A 25,823-nucleotide genomic window follows, 5' to 3' on the forward strand; every position below is an offset into this window, starting at 1 on the left:
CCCTTTAGCGTAAGAAAGTGGGGATCATTACCAATGGTCAGAAAATGGGACCACCTCAAGCTCTGTTGTTTATCTTGACATGAGACAATTTATACATGACGATCCAAAGAGTCAAGTTGCAATGAACTTTATCAAAACATTTTTAATGCCAAGCATCTGATGGAATGTATTTTTGATGATGCAGTCATTTATGAAGCATTGGCCTTTCATGATGGTAAATGACCCAAGTGGAATATAATTGAAAACTAAGTTTCCCATGAAAGTTACCATGTGAAATTACAATATGACCCAGCAATTCCACTCCAAGGTAAAAACATTTGGGCAAAAGTAGGTTTACAGTTATTCATATAGAAGACTATATAATACAAGAATAAATAATAATACAAGAATAAACTTGCCCTAGCTGGTTTGGCTCAGTGGAGAGAGCATCAGCCTGCACACAGAAGGGTCCTTGGTTCAATTCCAGTCAAGGGCATATACCTCTGTTGCAGGCTCCTCCTGGCTGGGCCTTGGTCAGAGCTGGTGTAGGAGGCAACCAATCAATGTGTTTCTCTCACATAGATGTTTCTGTCTTTCCCTCTCTCTTCTGCTCTCTCTAAAAAATCAATGGAAGAGTATCATCAGGTAAGGATTAAAAAAATAAATAAACTCTGTTTTGTGTACTTGCCACTGAAAACCTACATTTTCCCACACAAAAAGTTGTACAATAATATTCATAGCAGCACTATTCACAAGAGCCAAAAAGTGGAAACTGAAATGTCCATCAACAAATGAATGGACAAACAAAATGTGATATAGCCACACAATGGAATATTACTCAGCCATAAAAGGAATGAAGTTCTGATACATTCTACATGAATGGACTTTGAAAACATTATGTTAAGTGGGGGAAAAAAACCACCACTTGCAAAAGGCCACATATTATATAATTCAAATTTTATGAAATATCCAGAATATGTAAATCCATAGTGACAGAAAGTGGATTAGTGGGTGCTAGTGGATGGGGATTGGAAGGTAAGCGTTTTTGGAAAGATGGAAATGTTCTAGAATATATGTATATTGCTGATGGTCACACAACTTTGTGAATATGCTAATATAAGCCACTAATTATCTATTTAAGTATATTTTTGAATTTTATGTAACAAATTTTATATTAAAACATCACATACAAAAAACACAACTGAGCCCTGACCGGTTTGGCTCAGTGGATAGAGCGTCGGCCTGCGGACTGAAGGGTCCCAGGTTCAATTCCTGTCAAGGGCATGCACCTTGGTTGTGGGCACATCCCCAGTAGGGAGCGTGCAGGAGGCAGCTGATAGATGTTTCTCTCTTATCGATGTTTCTGACTCTCTATCCCTTTCCCTTCCTCTCTGTAAAAAATCAATAAAATATATTTAAAAAGACAAAAACAAAACAAACAAACAAAAAACACAACTGAAACCCACCAAACTGGAAGCTTTTCCTCTGATTAGGTTCTAAGAAAGACAAAGAGAGAGAGAGAGAGAGAGAGAGAGAGAGGCAGGGAAGCCCACCTTGGGAAAATCATCATTAATACTGTGAACACAGTACCAGCTAAATTTAACCACTCCATGCATCAGGCCTCCATATAGTCTGGAACCCATTGATGATATCAATATAAGAATCATCAATGAGCCAATGGTCATAACTTTTATTTAGGATTTGGACAAGACATTTGGTGCTGAAAGAAATGTGTTAATCTATAACCAAAGAGGTGGCACTTTTTATTTGTCCAACCTTAAGTCACAAAATGATATCTTTGCATTTAAGTGTATAGTTAAGAACACTCATGTGTTTGAATAAGACTGACTACATAGTCAATCTCAAAAGGCCCTAACAGGCTACCCCTAGCATTGGCTCATTTAGAAGCATGTGGAGACTGGAAATACAGTACACCAGCAGGGCAGTAGCAGATGAGTTTCTGATTTATTCTATGACCCTTCTGTCCCTTTGGTGATAGCTCAGGTTCCAAGAAATAAGACCACAATGGATGAGTATGGGTGCCACCTGGTTTAGAAGCCTCATGCTCCACAGGAGCCATTATCTCTAGTAGCAGTCCTCTGGGAACCCTTTCCAGGGTCCTAGCAAGGAGCATGACCAGTAGTGAGACTTCATTGTACTTAGGGAAACCCAAAGCATCCCACCAGATACTTGTAGTTCATTCATAGGCCTTCCAGTTCAGATGCATTGGATCAATTAGATATGATTTTTTACCAAAAGTAATGTTGCCTGGAAATGCCATTTTAGCAAGTTTCCAGAATAACAGAGCTAGAAAACTAACTTAATTTGTCTGCAGAGATGAAGAAAAGGTTTTTAACCCCTTCCTCACATCATGGTAGACAAGTCTTAGACCTATGACATCATCCTAATGAGCAGCATCTCCATAATTCAGAAACTTAGAAAATCCTACAAGATTGTTTTCAATAGCAAGAAATTGAAAAAGCATTAATTGTGATAAGGGTGTTACTTATGTTTGCAGCTATGTAGGCAGCCATCTTGTCCCTTGACCAGATATTTGAAAATATTCAGGATTTGCTGCTCTTTGATATGACACCTTTTCCTTTGGTATTGAACCATTGGTGAAGTAATGACTATTCTGATCAAGTGTAATACAACAGTTCACGCCAAGATGAATTAGACCTTCACCATCTGTTCTGACAATTATGTGTTCATTCAGGCTTATGAAATTGAATGAGCGCTGTGAAGGGTAACAACCAGTGTGGCAAATTTGAACTCACAGACAACCCTCCTGCAGCCTATAGGTTGCACAGATTGAAGTAACTTTTGATATTGATGCCAATAGTATCTCAAATATGTTTGCTGTAGATAGAGATCAAGAAAAGAGAAGATTGAAAGACTGATGCCATAGTGTTCGAGCATGGAAAGCATTGAGTAAATGGTCCAAGAGACTTAAATGTACAAAGCAGGAGATGAGAAGCACAGAGGCAAAATATCCCCTAAGGCCCTGGCCAGTGTTGTTCAGTGGTTAGAGGATTGGCCCACACACCTCAGGTTTAATTTGTGACCAAGGGCAGGTACCTGGGTTTTGGGTTCACTTCCCACCCCACCCCCAATCCCTGGTCTCTTTTATATCAATGTTTCCCCTCCTCTACCCCTCTTTCTTTCTACCTCTTTCTCTCTCCCCCCCTCCCTTCTACTCTCTCTCTAAAAAACAATGGGAAAATATTTGCAGTGTAAGTTATATCTGAGAGTTGTCATATCTTCAAAGGAAGAATGATGAGCATTTCATACTCCTGAACCCAACAGTCATTGGTTAAGGGCCATCTTGGGCATTGAAACATTCAGGGCAAAGGAGCTTCCAGTAGGCCAAGAGCAGTACAAAAAAAAAGCCACCAAACCAGTGTACATGGAAATAATAAAAAGGATCCAAAAGAATCTGGGCAAAGTATCAATAATATCTACTAAAATAAATATTCTTGCTTCCAATTCATGACCATGAACTTCAAAGTGAACCCTGTGTGGCAACCATAATATATTTCTTTAGCCTACTTATTCTCCCATGCTCTTGGATAACTATTTCACAAATTCTCCTCTTCAAACCTCCAACACCTTTTCCTCCATCTTCACTCTCAGCTGACTCTAGCTTCCTATTTCACTGAGAGAACAGAAGCAATTAGATGAGAACTTCACAACGCTTACACTACCATATCTACTGCACACAAGCATCTGTGCCCATATACTGTGTCTTCCCTGCAGAGTCTGTAGAATGTTCACTTTCCTATCTAAGAAGACTCCCACCTCTTGTGAATTAGATCCCAGCCCACTCTTGCCTACTCGACTTCATTCCACTCTCTCCTGCACAATTTTCCCTTCTCTCGATCACTGGCATCCTGGTTTGGTGGCTTTTGCTTCCAATAGTTAGCCCCTGTGGCTTTTTTTTTTTTTGTACTGTCCTCTCTCTTCTGGATCACTGGCATCCAGCATATACAAACATGCTATTTTTTTTTTTAAAGACTTCTCTTGATTCCACGTCTCCCTCTACTTAAAACATTTTTATTGCCTTTTGTGGAAAAACTTGAGTTTACACTCCCTGATCCAGTTCCTCTCCTATTTTCTCTTAAACCCATTTCAATCAAGCTTTCATTCAGATCTTTCCACCAAAACTACTTTTTTCAAGGCCACTAATACTGTTATGGTATCAAACCATGACTTCCCCCTACTTCCACAGCCATTCCTTCTTTTAGTCCGTTGCAGCCTCCTCCTTGATTCTACATCTTCCTAACACTGAGGTGCCTAAGACTGTTTCTAGACCTCTTTATGCAGACTCATTGTCTAGGTAAGCTCTATGATTTCATGGCTTTAAATACCATCTCTATGTCAATGACTCCTAAATGCACATGTCTAGTCCAGACCTCTGTCCTGATCCTCAAACTTATATCTGTTAACCGCACAGATCCACTTGGATGTCTAAAAGGCATCTGAAACTCAACATTCCAAAATGGAAATCTGACATTTCCCCTCCAGTCTGCTTCTCTATAATCACCTCTATTTTATTTTATAGTAACTCCATCCTTCCAGTTACCAAGACAAAATGGAATACTAGTTGTCTCTTTTTCTTTCATCTCCCACATTTGATCAGTCAGTAGATCCTTTCAAATAAACCCAGACTATGACCACTTTGCACCTATTCTACACTACCATCCTGGTCTATGCCACTAATATTTCTCAACTGGACCATTGCAGTATACTCCAAACTGGTCTCCTTGACTTTATTCCTGTCAATCAAACACAACAGGCAGAGACTTTAAAAAGACAACTCAGTCCCTCCCCTGCCCCCTAAACCCTAATTTCTCCCCATTTCAATTCAAAGTAAAAGCCAAAGTCCTTATAATGGCCAACAGGCCATTGTTTTCCTTGTTTCCACCACTCTGGTCACATTGGCTTGTATTCCTTCAACACACTGGGCACACTCCCCCTCAAGAACCTTTGCGCTTGCTGTCCCCCCCCTGCCTAGAATATTCTCCCCCCAGATAATTGCATGGCTCATATCCTCATCTCCTTCAAGTCTTTGCTGAATGCCACCTTCTCAAATGAGGCCTTCCTGTTCCCCTCTCACAAACATTTCCTATCCCCCTTTATTTCTCTCCATAATACATATCACCTTCTTCTATACTGTAATATTTATTGTTTGTATTCTTCAAATAGAAGGGGAATTCCAAGAAGGCAAGATTTTTTGTTATATTCCCAATGATTGGAGCGGTGCCAGGCACATATTAAACATGTAGCTGAAAAAACACAGCTTTTGTTGTATCAAGCTATCAAATGCTTTCAATATTTAATTCTAAATATTTTGTATTTCCAATATGATTTATTTTCACAAATTCTAAAATCAAATTTGCATAGATAAAAAAGAAGTTACAAAATTTGTAAAGTGTAAATAACACAGCAAACACCAGTGTTCTCAGTACCCAGTTTAAGAAAATTACTGTTATCTCTGAAGCCCTGTGTGCCCCTCCCCTCAGAGTAACTACTGTCCTGATTATTAAATTTATCTTTCCTTTGAAGTTTATGCCCTTAAACAATATACTGCTTGTCCATTTTTTTGATTCTGTGTTGTATATATCTGCAGCTGAATCATTTTCACTGTATAGTATTCCATCATATATATAAGTTATTCATCCAGTCTGCTACTGATGAACACTGTCATTTCCTTTATTTCTGCTATTACCAACAGTGCGATGAACATTTTTGTAAATTACCTCTAGGAAAAGAATTGCTGTGTCTTGAGGCATGTCTATTTTTCCATTTTAATCTTTAAAAGATCCTATCAAATTGTTTTCCAAAGTAGTTAATTCGCATTCCTACCAACTGTGGATATGAGTCCCTGTTGCCCCAAAGGCAATATGGAGGTGTGAAATGGTATGTCATTGTTTCAATTTGCCTTTCACTGAATACTCGAGGTGCAGTCATCTCAAGCATCTTCCAGTCTGTTAACCGTTTTTCTGTTGGGCTATTGGAGTTCTTTATACATTCTGTTTATTAACCTTTTAACCATTATATGTATATATTGCAAACATCTCTTTTTAATTTCACTTTCTTTAAGGAGTCTTTTGTCTTTTTAAAGAATTTATTCTCTACTCCAAAGTCAACAATTATCTCCTATATGTCTTCCAAATGGTTTTAGTTTTACCTTTAACGCGAATTCACCTGGAACTTTGTGAGGTAATGAAAAGATCTCATTTCAATATTTTCATACATATAACAATTATACCTATGTAATTTATTGAAAAGTCCTCTCTACACACACTGATTCTTTTTAAAAAAATTTAAATTCTTTATTGTTTGAAGTATTACATTTGTCTCCTTTTTCCCCCATTTGACCTCTCCCCAGCTACTCCCACCCCCCAGCACTTGCCCTCACCCCCGCTACTGTGTCCATTGGTTATGCTTATATGCATGCATACAAGACATTGGTTGATCTCTTACCCCTCTCCCCTACTCTCCCTTGCCTTCCCTCTGAAGTTTGACGGTCTGTTTGATGTTTCTATATCTCTGGATCTATTTTTGTTCATCAGTTTATGTTGCTCATTATATTCCACAAGTGAGTGAGATCATATGATGTTTATCTTTCTCCGACTGGCTTATTTCGCTTAGCATAATGCTCTCCAGGTTTATCTGTGCTGTTGCAAATGGTAAGAGTTGTTTCTTTTTTACAGCAGCATAGTATTCCATTGTACACACACTGATTCTTGATGCCAGCATTGCCATGTATCAAAATTCTATAAATATGTGGGTCGTTTTGGTGGACCCTCTGATTTTACTGGTCTATTTCTGTGCTAATATAATGCCTTCTTAATTCAAATTTCCTACTTTTCATCTTCAGGAGTGTTTTTGCTATTCTTGGCCCTTTGCTCTTGCACATAAAATTTAAGAGTAATTTCTCAAATTAGAGAAAAAATTAAGATTTTTTATTGCCATTGTGCTGAATCTATACACATAAGTTGGGGAAAATGCACTATTGAATTTTTCTTTTCATGAACATTGTCATCTGTCAGTTTAGTTCTTTTTAAAAGTCTAATAAAGTTTTATGACGGTCTTGCACAGATTTTATTAGATTAATATCTAGGCAATTTATACTTTCAATGCTATTAATTATACCTTTTTTAACATTACATTTTATTGGATTGTTTGTTGGTTTTTCCATACTGAACTTTGATAAACTCTCTATTATCTGTAGATTATTATTGGCTTTTTAAATCCATGAATCAATTAGTTTCTAAACATGTATTTGATAGCTGTCTTTCTTCAGTTGATTTATAAACTTTTGGTATTTATATTCTGAATTTTTTTTTAAGATTGACACTTCAGAATTTTTGAAACTTTCTTTGTAGCCCAACATGTCTTCAATTTTCATAAACTTTTTCATGTGTTCTGGAAGGAAATATGTATTTTCTGTGGGATAGTTCTATCCATATACAGTGGGGCCTTGACTTACGAGTGTCTCGACTAATGAGTTTTTCGAGATACGAGCTGTCTCTCGGCCGATTTTTTGCTTTGAGTTGCGAGCTAAAATTCGGGTTACGAGCCAGCTTCAGATACCCCACCGCTAGTTGGCGCAGCAGACGTCACAGTGAACGCCACAACATCAGCCCAGCATCATGTGTCTCACTCATTCACTTTAAGATTTGTCATACGAGTAATTTGAGTTACGAGCTCCGTCACGGAACGAATTAAACTCGTAAGTCAAGGCCCCACTGTACTATGTAGGCATACCTCAGAGATATTGCAGATTTGGTTCCAGACCACTGCAATAAAAGTGAGTTTTAATCTTTTTGCTGGTGGAAGGTTTTTGCCTTCAATTTGTAAAAAACACAACATCTGTGAAGTGAAATAATGCTAAGTGCAATAGAACGAGGTATGCCTGTACTATTTACACCACAACTGATTTCATTTAACAAGCACAATCCTGGTTATTTTAACATCCAACCTAATTCAGAATTAGGTATTTTTCAATTAGATAATTCTCCAACAATTCTAGGAGATACATATTACTGTCTCCATTTTGCCAAAGAAGGACTCAATGCTCAAAAGGGTTAAATCACCATCCAGATTTTCACAGCAAGTGGCCTCGTTGAAATTTGAACTTTGATTTGTTTTAGTTTGTTACAACACAAAACGTCTAGGCTAGAAACCTCAGCTGTTTTTTTATTCCACCTTCTCCTTCATCCTCCATTGTCTATTGGGACTAGGTGCCTTATACCTGAATTATACCTCAAAACTCTCTTTTATCCAGGTCCTTTGCCACTGTTTTTTTTTTTTACTCTAATCAGGAATAAAGATGGTAGTGATAAATGCCACTGGTATATAGTTCTGTTGCCATGTTTAAGTCCTTTCACCTATTGTACTTCATTTAATTACCAGGATTACTCAGAACAGTCGGGTATTTGTTACAGATTAGGAAACTAGCTCTCAGAGAGTTTATGTAACACTAGAGGCCCTGCAGGGCTCCCCTCCAGCACCCAGAACTAAAGCCCAAAGTGGCGGTGTGGTTTGCCAAGTGGAAGATCTACCATTAGAATTCGAATCCCCCAGCTGGGGCCATTAGGCCAGCCTCCGAGAATATGGCCAATTATAAAGGAGTAACACTTGTTTCTCAGGGGGGAAAAAGTTAATGCTTAAAGAACAAAAGTTGAGCGAAGGCCTCTGTATACCCCACAGAGCTTCCAAACCTCAGTGAATCCCCGAGGTGCATAATTGCATCCCTGAACGGAGATTCCTTCTCATAGTTGGAATCGTGACTAGGGTTTCTTCCATAATTGCCCACGAACTGGAAATTCCCCGAATGCCATGCCAGCTCCCGCCTGCAGAGTGTGTCATTGCAGGAGAAGAAACTGGGGCGGCGGGGCATCGGGAACCCACCCAGGGCCAAAGAGAGAAAAGCACGACGCACAGATTCGTTTCGACTGGAGGAGGAGGCTAGTGGCGATACCTGTACTGGGCAATGGTCAGCTTGGCCTCGGGCTCGGCCCGGAAGCCGGGCAAGTGCTGGCTGAGGTAGGCCTCCAAGGGCCTGCAGTCGAACTTGTGCTGCGGCAGCACTTCGCCGGCTTCTGGCTCGCGGGAGACTCGGTTCTCCATGACGGCCGCCGCGGAACCCACAGATACTCTCGGTGCCGCCGGGAGGGGTCATTTTATACCCAAGTGGGCGTGGCCTGGGACGAGGCCCGCCCGCGCCCGGTCCTGCTCCAGCCAATCACACACGAGTTCGGCACAGCTGCTGAGCAGCACAGGCCCGCTGAATCCCGGTGATTCCGGCTCCGCTTGGGAAATGTCCGGAGAACCGCTCTCGTGTTTGGATTTTAAACAAGCAGTCAGCCTCAGAATCGGAAACCTCAGTTTTAAAGACAGCAAAGCCGCGTCCGTCGCGACCGGCAAATAAGAAGGCAGAGGCCTCTGCCAGCTCTACACCTGTTGCGGAAGATCTATAGCGTCCGCTTCTGAAAAGGGTCCGTTTGGACCTGGCGCCCAGGAATAAAAGTTCCTGGTGTTTCTCTGAGCCGCCCACTCGACATGGCAATAGTGCCGGCCGCCCGCTCTGGACGCTTAGGACCTCGGCCCTGCTGCGGCCTGGTCTCTTAGGACCCGGCAAAGGAGACAAGTTAGAAGGGGTGGGTGTGTTGTGTGTGTTTGTTTCTGAGGGAGTGATGACTGCAACCGGAAGTGGTACCGCGGGACGCCGGCGGGAGTGGCGGAGACGTGTCTTTCTGTGAGGCGCTGGGAGCAGGTCCTGGGCTAGGGGGGCCGGGCCGCTCGGTGCCGCCTTAGATACTCCTTACGGGCCAGCAACCCAGTCAGTGTGGGGCGGCGGCGGCGGCGGCAACGGCCGGGGCAGGGAGCGCTGGCGGCCGGAGCCCCAGCCATGGCCGAGTCTGTGGAGCGGCTGCAGCGGCGGGTTGAGGAGCTGGAGCGGGAACTGGCCCGAGAAAGAAGTCGGCGGGCCCTGGGGGGCGGCGACGGAGGCGGCGGCCGGGCCCGCATCGAGAAGATGAGCCCGGAGGTGGTGGACTCCAACCCCTACAGGTGAGCGCGGGGCGGAGGCGGGCGTGAGGGGCGAGGCCGCCTTCTCCGAGGGGCCGCGAGTGGGGCGCTCCCCCCACCCCGGTCCAGCCACGCGGCCTCCCACCTCCCTTTCCTTGTTCTGGGGTCCTGTTTCCAACAGACAAGGCAAGACCTTAGTACATACAGGTCCAAGATGTGATTTCAAACAAACTAACAAACCAAAACCACAAGTGGCTCAGCCATATGGTCGCTCCCGTGCCTGCCCAGGACGCGCGTCCAGTGTCCGGCCGCCCTGGCTCTGAGTGGGTCCCACACAGCCCACGGGAAGGACTTGCAGAAGGTGACACCACCTTTAAAAGCCGCTAAACGTACACTTCGAGCCTCACACAAGCTCCTCCATCGGGGGCGTGGTGGGCCGAGCTCGGTTAGCTCCAGAGCCATTGGGTTTGACCAGCTCTGCTCGGCGCCCCCCCCCCACCCCCCATTCCTGTCTCGCTTCCGAAGAAGGTGTGCACATAGCGCGGTGGGGAAGCGGGGAGGGCTGCAGAGTCCGCCTCACTGGCTTCCCATCCGGATATTCGGGTGAGGGGAGAATAGTGTGGGTACTGGGAACTTCAGCGTATGTGCAATTCTTAGACTGGCTTGTACATGCGAAGCTTCGGTACAAGATTGTTCAGGACCCACGCTGACATTGCCTGCGCTTTCACCACCTGCTAAGCTAAGCGCTTTGCATGCGTTGTCACGCATGCATTGCCCTCCTCCCCACCACCCTAGGGGATGGCTGCTGTGATTTTACCTCCTTTTTTTTTTTTAAGGAGGAGGGAGAGAGAGAGAGAAACATCCATGATGAGAGAGAGTCATGGATCGGCTGCTTTCTGCTCGCCCCCTACTCGGATCGAGCCGCTACCCGGGCATGCGCCCCGACCGGGACTCGAACCCGAGACCCTTCGGTCCGCAGGCCGACGCTCTACCCGCTGAGCCACACCGGCGGGGGCTTACCTCCTTTTTATAGGTGAGAGCAGGGGCTTACTCCTTTTATAGGTGAGAACATCGAGGCTTGGAGAGCTGCTGGGACTTGCCTCGGGTCATGGGACTAGGGGTGCATAGAAAGGCCTGGCCTGCTCCAAGTTCCCATGGAACTGTCCCCCCATTAAAAAGAAATAAGCCACTAAGTAGTGTGGCTAAAAAAAAAAAAAAGGATAGTTTTTAAAGTAGGTGAAAGTTTTAAAGTGGGTGAAACAGGAAAGGTGGTGGTGTTGCTCTTTTTTCTTTAAGTAGGGTGCGTATATTTTCACTGTGTTGCCAAACAGGAGGAGTTTATGATCCAACATTTTTAAGAGTTTGAGTTAGCATGAACTGACATCTCTAACCAGAACGAGTGGAAACTATTCCCTTCGGCATCCTTCAACATTTTCTAATTTTACAAATGAAGGTTTTGAAATATTCCGTCCAAGAATGAAAAGCAAAGAGATGTAGATGATATATTTAGATTCATCTTTCAGACATTGTTTTAACATGAGACCACCCGTTGACATTGTAATAATCACAGACTTTCAGAACTCCAACCTAAACGTTTAGTATTTTCTTATTTGCACCTTTTGTCTTTATTAAAACGGCTGCGTAAGAAATGGCAGTTGTCACCCAAAGCTCTTTACTAGTACGTGGGTGTTTGATAAACGTCAGCCTTAATTTTTTGAATTGTTTGTTTAGCAAATACTGTATTTAGTGAACACCTTTTCATCTCCAGCCTCCTGGATGATATTATCTACCACTTATTGAATATCTCTTACGCATAGACACTGGGGATACAAAGTAGACATGGTCATTTCCCTCCAGGGATTTACCAGGTGACAACATCACCTTTAAAAGCCGTTTATGCGAAAGCGCATGCTTTATCAAAATGACAAATTAAAGGGTATACATTTGTGGAAAGCTTATGTATTCAACCACTATATATTTAACATCATGGACTCAGGCTTTATAAGCCTAAGATTGGTAGACTGATACCTAATATAAGGTCACTTCTCCTTCTTATCCACAATCTAAACCAATTTTAGAAAAAAATAAACATATATATATATATATATATATATATATATATATATACACACATATGTGTGTGTATGTGTGTGTTTAGCAAATACTGTATTTAGTGAACAGTTATAGAAAGGTTAACATAGGATTGCAATATGAGTAGTAGGAATTATAAAGTACAGGGTTATCAAAAAATATAGGAGAGGGGTTTGTAAGTGCTTAGCTTCATTTTAATTGCATGAAGTGACACAAAAGAAATATAATAGAAAGCCTCTGACCCTCGAAGAACTTTTACTTTAATTTGAGAAACTCAGTGGTTGTGAAATGATCAAATAACTAAAATTATCTGTTATAGAATATAATTATAGGCATATGGAGAAAATTGAAAGGGGAGCAGAGGCTTTAAAGTTAGAAAACCTGGTTTCAAACGCTAGTTTAAAAACTCAGCTCTGAATACTTGTTTGCCATTTAGCTAATCGTGGCCAAGTTAACCTGAATCTTTTTTCTCATTTGTAAAAGGGGATTGCAATACATTTTTCTAGGGTTATTTATGAAGATTAAAGACAGCATCAAGGTAAAGCTGGCAGATTGATCACAGGCATTGATTATCCTTGTCTACCTAATCCCACCAAGATGACAGTAAAGGAATTTTATAAAAGAGTAATCCCCATTGAAAAAACAGAGGGTTCCTATTAATAATGAGGATGATTAGGTTCCTGTACTTGAAGATTATAGTAACAAAGTCTTAGAAATAGAAAAGTGATGGATGACTGATAATTGATTTAATGGATCTAAAGAAGTTGATTCTCAAGCCTGCAATCCAGTTTACACCACAGAATTCCTCAAAGGCTCAGGATTGGACACAGGTACTTCTAGAAGGGTTTAAGGTAGGGCTAGAAAAAAAGATATGATTGAAAATCTGTTGAAGAAACAGAGCCCAGGTTTCCTACTTCACTTTTTGTAGCTGAGCTAATGCTAATGCCTCTTCCCTATCAAAAGAGAAGACAAGAGATTTACTCATTGGAGGGAATAAAACGGAGGATTTCTATTAATTGAAGCAGGTCCTTGTTTACATACTGAGTGCAATGACTCCCAGCCTTGCTCTTCCACTTAACACCTCCAAACGGACAGCCATAAACACCTTTCAGGTTGGAAATTGAAAGATTTTTCTCCAGAGAAGCTGATAGAACCAAGAAGAAAGACTGAAAGGCAGTAATATTGTGGGTTTCTGCTAAATAGCTCAGCCAGATCACCTTATGGTAAAGCCCAAAGTCAAACAAGCATTGCCCACACCTTTGCTTTATTAATGTCTGATTCTTAAATATGAACAGAACAAAGGATGAGAGAAGCTCCTAACAAAACAAACAAAACACAACAGAACAAAATAACACATCCCCAACATTATCATTATCCCTAGATGAGGGATGGTGTGTTGTAAATGAATTGGAACAAGGTGCTAACAAACAAAAAAACCTCATTCAGATGGTTAAAAAGAATTCTTGAAAATGGAGAATAGTAAAAATGAAAATTTCAATAGAAAGATTGGAAAATAAAGTTGAAAAAAAATCCAGATAATAGAGTAGGAAACTAAAATGATGGAAAATAGAAGAAAGGAAATAAGAATAGAGGATCAGTCCAAGTGTCCAACTTCCAAATAATAGGAGTTCCAGAAAGATAATCCAGGAAAAACAAACCAAACAAACAAGGAAATCATCAAATTCAAGGAAATTTCCCAGAACTGAAAAACAATTTGATAGTGTCCACTAAGTACTCAGACAATGGATGAAAATAGATGAACACTAGGGCACATCATAAAATTCCAGAAGCTAGAAGACACTGAAGTCATATCTTAGAAACGTTGAGGGAAAATTATTTCCAATTAAAAAAATCTGGTTGCATGGGCTGGAAGTGTATTCAGGCATTAGTGTTCTTAAAGCTGCCCCATTGATTTAGTTTCATCTGGTAAAACTGAACTGATGGAAAGATTTCTCCTCTTTTATAAGATTAGCAATGATTGACTTTTGGAGTCTATTTTCTGTGATGTATGTTTACCTATGTCACTAAGATTGTGTAACCTTTAAAACATTTTTTTGTTTCTTTGTTTTAAGCCGCCTGATGGCATTGAAACGAATGGGAATTGTAAGCGACTATGAGGTATGATAAACCTTTCCAAGTTTTTGAAGATGATTTCAATAAATTAAAATAATTTTTGAGGAAGACTTATTAACCAAGACATATATAATTTTGCATTTTACAGAAAATCCGTACCTTTGCTGTAGCAATAGTAGGTGTTGGTGGAGTTGGTAGTGTGACTGCTGAAATGCTGACAAGATGTGGCATTGGTAAGGTAAAAACATTTCTCTTTACCTATCATGTAGAGAACTACTGACTTCTGGAGTAAATCAGGTACAAATTATAATCTCCCTTCCTCCCCCATTATGATGGTTTATTGATTTATGGTGTATTTATTCAGATTTTTCTTTCTACCCGAGGGGGTTAAGACATAACCCTACCAAATTGGAAGCTGATATTATTGCTGATTAAAAACAAGGACTACCTAATTGTGTTTAGGAACATTTTTGTTTGGGGTAATATATAAACAATTTGGACTTAAGTGTTTGAAATTGAACTGGAGAATGCTCCAGATGTTTTTTAATTCATATATATATATATATATATATATATATATATATATATGTTTATTTTTTTCTAAAATTGGTTTAGATTGTGGATAAGAAGGAGAAGTGACCTTATATTAGGTATCAGTCTACCAATCTTAGGCTTATAAAGCCTGAGTCCATGATGTTAAATATATAGTGGTTGAATACATAAGCTTTCCACAAATGTATACCCTTTAATTTGTCATTTTGATAAAGCATGCACTTTCCCATAAAGTTTATCAATATTTTTAAATATGTTGGTTTACTCCATGCACCAAATTTTTAAAGGGAAGTGGTTTCAAAGTTGGCACTCATTTATCAATATAGAAAAGACAACATCAAAATACTAAAAATGTTTATTAACATTTCAAAGTCTGTAAAGAGGCTTACAAAAGCCAGCCAACAGTTGCTTATAGCTGACTGATCAATGATAGTACAGATCATGGAAATCCATGGTTTTCAGGTTTGAGTGTGCATCAGGAGCCCTTGGAAGGCTTACTAAACCACAGATTGCCAGACCCTACCTACCTCAGTGGTTTTGATCCTGTAGGTTTCAGGTGGATCTAAGAATTTTAATTTTTAACAAGTTCCCAGGTGATTCTGATGTTATTCCAGGAATGGCACTTTAAGAATCTCTGCATCTTTGCTACTCAAAGTCAGGTCCCTGAAGTAGAAGCATCAACATCATCTGGGAGTTTGTTAGAAATGAAGACTCCCAGGCCCACCCCAGACATGCTGAATCAGAATCTGTATTTTAACAAGATTGCCAGATGATTCATATGCATAGTAAAATTGGGGAAGTGCTTCTGTATTTCTAACTAGCTTTAGGTAATGCTTGCCCAGGCCACATTATGAGTAGCAAGGATCTGAACAGTGATTATCAGACACTGCTGTAATTAGAATTACCTGAGAAGTTTTAATAAATTCTGATGTCCACACTGCACCCCATAAAAAGTTAATCAGAATCTCTGGGAATGGGACCCAGACATCTGTATTTTTTTTAAAAACTTATAAATCAGTGGTTCTCAACCTTCCTAATGCCGCGACCCTTTAATACAGTTCCTCATGTTGTGGTGACCCCCAACCATAAAATTATTTTCGTTGCTACTTCATAACTGTAATTTTGCTACTGTTATGAATCGTAATGTAAATATCTGCTATGCAGGATGTATTTTCATTGTTACAAATTGAACATAATTAAAGCATAGTGATTAATCACAAAAACAATATGTAATTATATATGTGTTTTTGGATGGTCTTAGGCGACCCCTGTGAAAGGGACGTTCGACCCCCAAAGGGGTCGCGACCCACAGGTTGGCGACCCACAGGTTGAGAATCGCTGTCCTAAATGATTCCAGTGTGCACTCAAGGTTGTATGCTAAGGATCTACACATAGGCATATTTCAGAACTCTTTCTCCAATGTGTAAAACAGATAAAAAAGAAGGTAATTCATGAAGTTAAGTAGGGAAGTGGAAGATTAGAGACCCAGAGACCACGTCTTATTCCTGAAAGTTTCCAGAATCCCCAGCACACCCTGGATTACCAGATCCATATCAGCTGCTTTATTTTATAGATGAGGATACAGCCCTAAAAAGTGAAAGTGACTTATTATTCATGACTGGAGCTAATTAGTGGCAGAGTCACACTTCTTGTCCCCAAATTTAGGATTTCCCGCAACTTATTCATAAACCAGCTATGAGGATGAAACTCAGATTTAATGCTTGTCCTGATCTAGTAAATATTGTTGAATGAGCTTAAATCATATTTTGGAGACTCTAGGGTTAGAAAATTATCATAGGGGTCATAAGTGATATCTTTTCTACCAAGATTTTAAGGGTTACTTACATGCTGTTTTTATGGGTCAGGTTAGTGTTTCTGTATTGAGAAGAAGAAAATACCATTTTTGTTTTTACTGTTAAATTTAGGATGCTGAGAATTATATTACAAAGTCACAGAATTTTAGACCAAGGAAGGGAACTTGGAAATCCTTGGGTCCAACCTGTTCTTACTGATAAGAAATGGGATCTTTTGGCCATTTTAAAGTGTGTGTGTGTGTGTGTGTGTGTGTGTGTAACACTGTCATTTCAAAATATATAGCAGGAAACAATAATTAAGTGGTTGGTTAGTAATTCTGTTTGGAATAATGCTTTAGCCATGGCATGGTTGTATATGTAGTGTCATATTCACAAAAGGAGTCATGCTTTACTATAGTTTTAAGTTATGGCATTTGTATTTATCTTATTGAAAAAATTTATTTATCTAATGGGTTCTTGGCTTTTAGCAAAAATAGGAACGAAATGAAATGAACATTAATTTCTTAGCAAATATTTAGAGAGTCAGTACAGCATTGTGGTTAGGGTACAGATGCTACATTGAGAATGTTTGAATTCAAATCCCTTTTCTACTACAAATTAGCTGAGTGGCTTTTGAGCAAATGTCCTAGTACTTTCTAAAATGAGGATAATAGTATCTACATACTTATCTCATATGGTCATTAAATGAGTTAACACTTGGAGTGCGGGTGAATTTCCCGCCAAAATATAAGATGGCTCTGTCTTTTGGTTTTGTTCCATCCACCAAAAGGGTGGATTACAAACAAATATTTGGTAATACGCAGTTACAATCGGCCCGAGTTTACACGTTTCCCGCACTCCACCGCAAATCTATATGAACCGAGTTAAAGACGGCTCCCGCGGAGTACGCGTAATTCACGCGAGCCGACTTAACTCGTTTCCCGCACTCCAAGTGTATTAATATATGGCATCTAGAATTTCAGAGTTTATTATTACTGCCAAACTGTTAAACCCATCAAATGTACAACTCACTAGTTCATTCTTTCTTATGTTTTTCATCAGAATATCACTATTTTCATTTTAGTTACTACTCTTTGACTATGACAAGGTGGAACTGGCCAATATGAATAGACTTTTCTTCCAACCTCATCAAGCAGGATTAAGTAAAGTTCAAGCAGCAGAACATACTTTGAGGTAAGAGGAATAGCAATTAAAGACTCTATTTAGTGAAATCTTTGTGTATTTGGTATGAGTTAATCTAATGCATAAATGGACCTGAATTTTTCTCTATAGGAATGCAGGTTTCACTTCTGCAAAGAATTGTCTTACCTCTTGGATCTGGTTTGGCAACCTTTTCCTTTATAGGACTAGATAGTAAATACTTTAGCTTTGAGGACTGTATGGTCTCTGTCAAAACTGCTCAGCTATGCACTTATAGTGTAATAGCATCTGTAGGCACTATAAAAACGAATGAGCATGGCTCTGCTCCAATAAAACCTTATTTATGGGCTCTGAAATTAAAATTTTATATATTTTTTACATGTCATGAAATGATTGTTGTTCTTTTGACTTTCTTTTCTGCACCCATTTAAAAATGTAAAAGCCATTATTAGCTTGCAGACCTTACAAAAATAGGTGGCAGGTCAATTTTGATGGAAAGGCCATAAGTGGCCGACCCTTGCTCTAGGAATTTTCTTTGTGAGCCCAAAGAAAATTGAATGCACTGAATTGAATAAGGAACAAAGGAGCTCTTTTGTCAGGCTGAAATGTAGCTAACAGAGGGGATAAGACTTAATTTTCAGTACACAGGCTGTGGGAACATTTTTGTAAGCCTTCTGATAATCTACACATTATAAACCTAGTCCTTGAACTTAGTCCTTGATGTAGGACAAAAGAGGTAGAAGAGGACTTAGGATTTTCTTTGAATAGCTTAAATTCCATTTCTCTGATCTCTGTTAAATGATCTTTAGTACTTTTTCCTGCTTTCTCTTACTATTCCTCCTTTAATCATTCCTTTTTCCCCTCTTAGGAACATTAATCCTGATGTTCTTTTTGAAGTACACAACTATAACATAACCACAGTAGAAAACTTTCAACATTTCATGGATAGAATAAGGTAAAATTTTACTTATGAATATTTTGCACATGTCCAGCTCAGTTAAACAAGTATTATAGAAAATGTGCTGATGATTAATTTAATGCATTGGTAGAATGAAATATAGTTGTGTTTTTTTTTAGGATAGTTAATTTTTGTGTAATTTTTATATACTGGGAGCTCAGTAAAAAGTATATATTGTCCAAAATACAATGGTAACAACAAAAGAAAAACTAACCCAAAACCCCTATTATTATAATAGTATAACAAGGAACCCTCAATTATACATTTTGTGTTCTAGAATATATTTCTGTCTGAAAGTGGTTTTCTGCAGAGACTCTTGTGATACCACTAAAATAATGAATTGTATTCAATTAACTTATTACATTTAAATAAAAGTCTGAAAGCTAATAGGTAAATGGTAACTTTTGTAAACAGACTTTATACTTGCATCCTTGTAGGTCTTGTGTAAAAAGTACTATAATATCATTGATGTTATATTCATAATAGTTACTCAATACTCTATATATACTGGATCTTTAATATTAAATACTTAGTATATTATAATTATACTTAAACATTTACTGAAATAGCAAATGTGTGACTGAATAAATAAAGTCTAATTATAGTGTATTTTGTGTCCTGATTTTTTTCAAATAACATTTATTTTCTTTGCCTAGTAATGGTGGATTAGAAGATGGAAAACCTGTTGACCTAGTTCTTAGCTGTGTGGATAATTTTGAAGCTCGAATGGCAATAAATACAGTGAGTATTCCTACTGTGTAAAATGTTACACTCATGGATTTATCTATTCTGTATCTTCTATCAGTATATATTTCCCATCCTAAAAATAGTTCTGCATCTAAACCCTTTTATAATGTGTTTTACTTATTTTTAATGTTCCCTTAGCCTACTTTTGAAATGTTTCCTAATGGCTGTGGGACCTGCTTAGCCTTGCTATTGTGGCATAGGTTTCAATATCCTACTCTCTGATGCCAATAGAGGAAACTATAAAATAGCAGATAGTTGTGATATACAATTTTTAAAATAAATGAATATCTTATAATACTCTTGGTCAGCTTTGGTTTTAACTTTTACTACTTTATTTTTCAGTAAAGATATAAATATATATAAATTGCCTTTAAACATGGTTTCTGAAAAATAAAACTGAATTCTTTTTTTTAAATTATTGTGTTTTCAGCTTTTCAAATGAAGTTTTGCATTTTTGTTGCTGAAATAATTTTAGAAAAATGAAGTTTTACATTAATGTAATAAGAAACCCAATAGACTTAATTTAATTAGATATTTATTGACTGCTTACCTGTCAGTTTATTTTATTTATTATTTTTAAAATTTAAATTCTTTATTGTTGAAAGCATTACATATGTTTCCTTTTTCCCCCATTGACCTCTCCCCTAAACAGAGAGTAACAATTGCCAAGGAATTCCATTATTTACAACTTTAACTTTTTATTCTGAAAATTAATTTTAAAAAATTCATGGGAATCCACTTAGTTAAATGCCACTTTTTCATGAAAAGAAATTATGGTACGTTACGTCATGCTCTTTTATGTCCTTTCTTTTATTTTTATCTACTTCTATCAAGGCTTGTAATGAACTTGGACAAACATGGATGGAGTCTGGGGTCAGTGAAAATGCAGTTTCGGGGCACATACAGCTTATAATTCCTGGAGAATCTGCTTGTTTTGCGGTATGTATAATTAATTTTGGGTTATTTTTCACTAAATACAAGAGTTCCTAGGGGCATTGAATATGTATTGCAGTTCAAAGAAAAACAGACTTTGAATATGATTAACTGCTACTTGGAACACATACTTTTCCCCTTTCTTTGAAATATATTTTCTTTTATTCTTTTTCATGTAGTGTGCCCCACCACTTGTAGTTGCTGCAAATATTGATGAAAAGACTCTGAAACGAGAGGGTGTTTGTGCAGCCAGTCTTCCTACCACTATGGGCGTGGTTGCTGGGATCTTGGTACAAAATGTGTTAAAGTGAGTGAAGGTTAATTTTTCTGAATAGTCTTGTTTTGATAAAAAAAATATATTTCATGAAATATTTTAAATATAGGAACTACCAGCAAGGTATTTAATTTAGTTTTTAAAATTTAGTTTTAAATATACATATATTTTTATTTTATATACTATGTATATCATATACTTTTTATTTGTATGTAATATACCTTACTAGACATAATTTAAATGGACAGGTATTGCATGTTTTTAAAATTCTTGCAGCCCTGGCCGGTGTGGCTCAGTTGGTTGGGTATTGTCCTGTGCACCAAGAGGTCACCGATTCCATTCCTGGTCAGGGCACATACCCGTGTTGCAGGCTTGATGGCATGCAGGAGGCAGCCAATCAATGCTTCTCTCTCATCAATGTTTTTTGGTATTTTTTTTCTCTCTCTCCCTTCCTCTTTCTCTCTAAAATCAATAAAAACGTATTTAAAAAAGATTATTACAACACACCGGTTGAAAATCATTGACCTCCTAGACTATAACTAAAAAGGACAAAGGTTTCTTTACAGCTAAAATTAATGTCAAAGAGTTTTTGAATCAATTCACACTTAATTAAAAGTACAACTCCTTTAGGTGTTCCCTCTCTCAGGCCATTTTTTGTTACAACTCTAATAAGCTTAGTTATGTTTCCTAAACCTCCAATATAAGAACAAACTGCAACATGCTATAGGGAGGCACTCTGATATCAGAAGTGTCCACTACCAGCAAAGATATTGTAAAAAGCATACATAAGAACTCTTAAGGCAACTGTCTAGAGCTTGTGCAAACTAAACAAAACATTTCATAGAATGATATGAAAAGGGGGAAATCATGGCTATAAATTACTCTCTTACGTGTCATATTTATAGTATAGCCCTCTATTGATAGACATTTAGGCTGCTTACTGATTACTGATTTTAAATTATTTTTTTTAAAATATATTTTATTGATTTCTTACAGAAAGGAAGGGAGAGAGAGATAGAGAGTTAGAAACATCGATGAGAGAGAAACATCGACCAGCTGCCTCCTGCACATCCCCCACTGGGGATGCGCCCGCAACACAGGTACATGCCCTTGACCGGAATCGAACCTGGGACCCTTCAGTCCGCAGGCCGACGCTCTATCCATTGAGCCAAACCGGTTTCGGCAGATTTTAAATTATTAATAATGCTGCAAACAGTAGCTTTTCACATATCTTTGTATACTAGATTTTTGTACAGTTTTAATTTTTAGGAGTGGAGTTTCTGGGCTTATGCAAATTTTTTTTGACATATTACTAAATTTTTCTTTCAAAGGGATTGTACATTTCCATCACAGTGTAGGAGTACCTAGTCCACCCACACGTTTGATATAATTTGATATTGTAAAACTCTTTAATCTTGGTGAATCTAATAGGTGAAGAATGGGTATCTCTTTCCATTTTGTTATTTGTGATAACTTGAGCAACTTGTACTTTTATGTGAATTATATGCTCATATTCTCTGCTCAAATTTTTTTTGTTTTTCCTTGATGTATATTAAGAACATCCATTTACACCCTAGCTGAGTTGGTTATTGTGACATCCTGATACACAAAGGTTGCAGGTTCGAGCCCCTGTCAGGGCACATATAAGAAACAACCAGTGAATTCATAAATATGTGGAACAACAAATCGATGTTTCTTTTTCTCTTCCTCCCTTCCTTTCTCTCTAAAAATCAGTCAATAAATAAAATTTAAAAAACAAGAATCAACCAATGAAACAAAGATTGATGTTTCTCTTTTTCTAAAAACAATAAAAAAGAACATAAATTTGCAAATATTTTTCCTTTTGTTGTTTATCTTATATACATGATTTTCTAAAAAGAATCAGATTTGACCAGCAGGGAGCACAGAAAGCTATGTGGCATACTGGAAACGTTCTGTATTTTGATCTGGTAGTGATTGCATGGGTGAATACATTTGTAAAATTGTATTGAACTATACATTTAAGATTGTAAACCTTATAGTAAGTTTTATATAAAATATTTTAAATTGGTTAGATTTAGTATCATGTCTCAGGAATTTTTAATACATCATTCTTCCACATTTTAATCTAAAATCAGCATGCTTTTTAAAGTTGTTGACATAACCATAGTTTAATTGGCAGCATTTTATCTTTATTAGAGTTTCAAAAAAGAGTTCTATGGCTGATGAAAGAGTTTTCTTTCCTGCTTTCATTCAACAAATATCTTTTATGAGCCAGGCCCTGAAAACAAGATAATAAATTTGTCTTTTTTGTTCCTTGTTACAGAATGGGGGGGAAAGGGAGGCATATGTGATATTTTCAACAATAAAGACTTAATTTTTTAAAAATCTGATTTTTAAAATACTTTTATCCTTTTATTTATTTGTCTACTTTGATTTGTTTTTCCAGGTTTCTGTTAAAATTTGGTACTGTTAGTTTTTACCTCGGATACAATGCAATGCAGGATTTTTTTCCTACTATGTCCATGAAGCCAAATCCTCAGTGCGATGACAGAAATTGCAGGAAACAGCAGGAAGAATATAAGGTATATGCCAGTCTATCAGAATGTGTGAGAGAACATGTTGCATAGGATAATAGCTTAAAAAAATAAAAAAAATTATTTAGATTTGGAATTTAAGATAATTGGATTCTGGGTCCTTAAACTTTTATTTACCATGCCTCCAAATGAAAATTCTGTTCAAAGTCCTTTTTTGCTTTTGGTAGGATAAAAAGCCTGCCTGAATTATTGATTAATGCTTGGGAGAACTCAGAATGAATACAAATACTTTGATACTGTTTGATTTCTACAGAAAAAGGTAGCAGCACTGCCCAAAAAGGAGGTTGTTCAAGAAGAGGAAGAGATAATACATGAAGACAATGAGTGGGGTAGGAGTCCTTTCATAAATGGAAATGGCAGCATATGACATATCTTTTATGGGAGGGAATCTCATAATTAATGTTATACAAGTTTGAGTTGTTATTGCTTAAGTTCCTCAAAAACTGTAATAAGGTCCAATTTAACTCTACAGGTATTGAGTTGGTATCTGAGGTTTCAGAAGAGGAACTGAAAAATTCTTCAGGTCCAGTTCCTGACTTACCTGAAGGAATTACAGTGGCCTATACAGTTCCCCAAAAGGTACATCTAAAATCTGATTTACCATAAGTAAATAACATGAAAAAAGTCTTTATCTTTCATCTTCATCCTTTATAATGCCAGCACAGTACTTTCTGTATTAGATATTTTACTATAGGCATTAAGATGTCTGAAAGAGATGTATTCAGTGCTAATATGGACATATGCACAGCACAATTTAACTGTTTGAAAACAAATATAAAATAGTTTTGTTCACTTATTAATGGATCAAGTCAAATAGATTTTGATTAAATGAAAATATTATATTTCTAAATTAGTAGTTTTAGCCACAATGCTACTAAAAGTACCACTTTGGTAGATATCTCAGGAATATTGAAATTACTGCCTTGTGAATCAAAAGACTGGTGTGGAAAGTAAAGGACTTTGTCTCTCCTAAAAATTAGAAGGTATATGTACTAAAGAAAGTTTACTTTGTAAACTTGTTGAACATGGTTAAAGCTTACTGATTATATATTTCTAAGCATCAAGAATTTTAGGTTATTTTTTCACTATGTTTCCCTCATTTGTTGATAGCAAGAAGATTCTGTTCCTGATGTAACAGTGGAAGATTCTGGTGAAAGCTTGGAAGATCTCATGGCCAAGATGAAGAATATGTAGATAATGGACTGGACTATATTTTATTTTCTGTGTTTAAACCTATTCCTTTGCAATTAAAAAAAGTCATTTTAAAACTGACAAAACTTAGGGCAACATCAATTGATGTGTATTCTTTGTTAAATTGTTATACTTTTTGAAAATACTGTTACTGTTACTTGTTGTTACCTCACCCTCAACTAAATCAATAACTCTCCTAAAACTCATGTTTCATTCTAGTAAGAAAATTTCAAAGGATTATTTTAGGCAGTTATAAGTTTTATTGAAAACTTAGCCATTGAAATGTTTTGGCCTTTTGTGAGGGATGGAAGAAAGGACCAATTTGAGGCTGTACACATTCCTTTTCTTTCCAGTAATCCTTTGTGGTTTGGCCATGGGCAATAAAGCAGCATGTGGTCCTGAAATACAGGGAAAAGAGCAAGAGGTTCAATCTGTTGATTTGAGCTAGCAGGCCATGTACTCATTGTTTCGGAATTGTTCTCTACAAGAAAACTGCCCACTACTACTAACTTGGCCAGCAATGAATTTAAAATAGTTAACCTGTAAAATAATAACATTCTCTGAAATGTTTCCTGATTACAAACTGAAATGTAGTCAGTGGAAAAGTTGTAAACTTGTGGATTATATATTCAAAATTAGGCAACTAAAAGTAAGTTTTTTTCATGGGTAGACAGATAAAGGTACTTTGAGGAAGTACAAATTATATTTCTGCATTGACCAAAGAAATCACTGCATCTGTGGGCATATACCTGGAATCACTGTACTTTATTGAGGAGTAATGGATAATTTAGGCTAAGATCATCTAGATTATACCCATGATATGGGTTACCTTATAAATACTTTATTTCACTTAAATGTGATTCCCCAGGTAATTAAATGTTGGAAAGGGTTTATCCTGGATAGGGCATTAAAGAGGCCTAAAGTGTCTCTGAAATGACTGATATATTTATTTACTGGAAGAGTATCATTTTTCCAGATCATGACCTCTAAATCATAAATTGATAAAACTGTTATTTCCTAGAGTTGTATGTAAATAATGAAGGCTTAGAGAGCCTTGGTTGAAATAAAATTCCAGTGGTTTGGAGACCAATATAAAAACATGCATGTGTAACCATTATTTGAGCGAGTGCCCAAATCACTCAGGTTCCCGATGTCATGAAGGAAGAAGACAGAAGCCAAGGTAAGATCTGTAGGCTATTATTGCTAATCTCCTATTCTGATTATTATTATTTTTTTGCTTTGAAGATAGGAATGTCTGAATTGTATTTGTAGGCTGACAATGTTAGTAAAAAAAAGTGCATTTCCCACTTGTAAAATAAAGTTCTAAAAACTTATTTCAGAAAGCCCCACAGATCAAAAATATGTTCAATATATTAGTTTTGTGATTTTAGGACTATATTGTGATTCTTGTGTTTAAAATAATGTCAGGAAGGCAGAGGGATAGTTTTTCTAGCCTT

At 37.7% G+C, this 25,823-nt stretch overlaps 2 protein-coding genes across 7 annotated transcripts in view; one reads left to right on the top strand and one right to left on the bottom strand.

Moving 5' to 3' along the window:
- The window catches only part of ACAD11 (acyl-CoA dehydrogenase family member 11), a 66,149-nt gene extending 56,704 nt beyond the window's left edge, over window positions 1-9,445 (bottom strand). For both annotated transcript variants that reach the window (XM_014450818.2, XM_006083703.3), the window contains exon 1: window positions 8,969-9,445. In XM_014450818.2, coding sequence (XP_014306304.1) covers window positions 8,969-9,117 — 149 coding nt within the window. In that variant the 5' untranslated portion in view covers window positions 9,118-9,445. The remainder of the gene's footprint in view (window positions 1-8,968) is intronic.
- A 231-nt stretch (window positions 9,446-9,676) lies between these two features.
- UBA5 (ubiquitin like modifier activating enzyme 5) lies at window positions 9,677-25,466 on the top strand. Of its 5 annotated transcripts, none has more exons than XM_006083704.3 (12): window positions 9,677-10,059; window positions 14,181-14,226; window positions 14,330-14,419; window positions 17,611-17,720; window positions 18,556-18,642; window positions 19,302-19,386; window positions 20,227-20,331; window positions 20,505-20,632; window positions 23,028-23,163; window positions 23,429-23,504; window positions 23,648-23,754; window positions 24,286-25,466. In XM_006083704.3, the coding sequence occupies exons 1-12, from the start codon at window positions 9,899-9,901 to the stop codon at window positions 24,367-24,369; spliced, it is 1,215 nt and encodes a 404-aa protein (XP_006083766.1). In that variant the 5' UTR covers window positions 9,677-9,898; the 3' UTR covers window positions 24,370-25,466. The 5 variants fall into 5 exon arrangements, with proteins under 5 accessions (XP_006083766.1, XP_023605292.1, XP_023605295.1 ...); XM_023749524.1 differs by lacking the exon at window positions 9,677-10,059 and adding an exon at window positions 10,915-11,050 and having other exon boundaries at window positions 24,286-24,568; XM_023749527.1 differs by lacking the exons at window positions 9,677-10,059; window positions 14,181-14,226 and having other exon boundaries at window positions 17,589-17,720.
- Window positions 25,467-25,823: the final 357 nt, after the last annotated feature.

This window comes from Myotis lucifugus, unplaced genomic scaffold, assembly GCF_000147115.1.
Source record: "Myotis lucifugus unplaced genomic scaffold, Myoluc2.0 scaffold_8, whole genome shotgun sequence".
NCBI lineage: Eukaryota > Metazoa > Chordata > Mammalia > Chiroptera > Vespertilionidae > Myotis > Myotis lucifugus.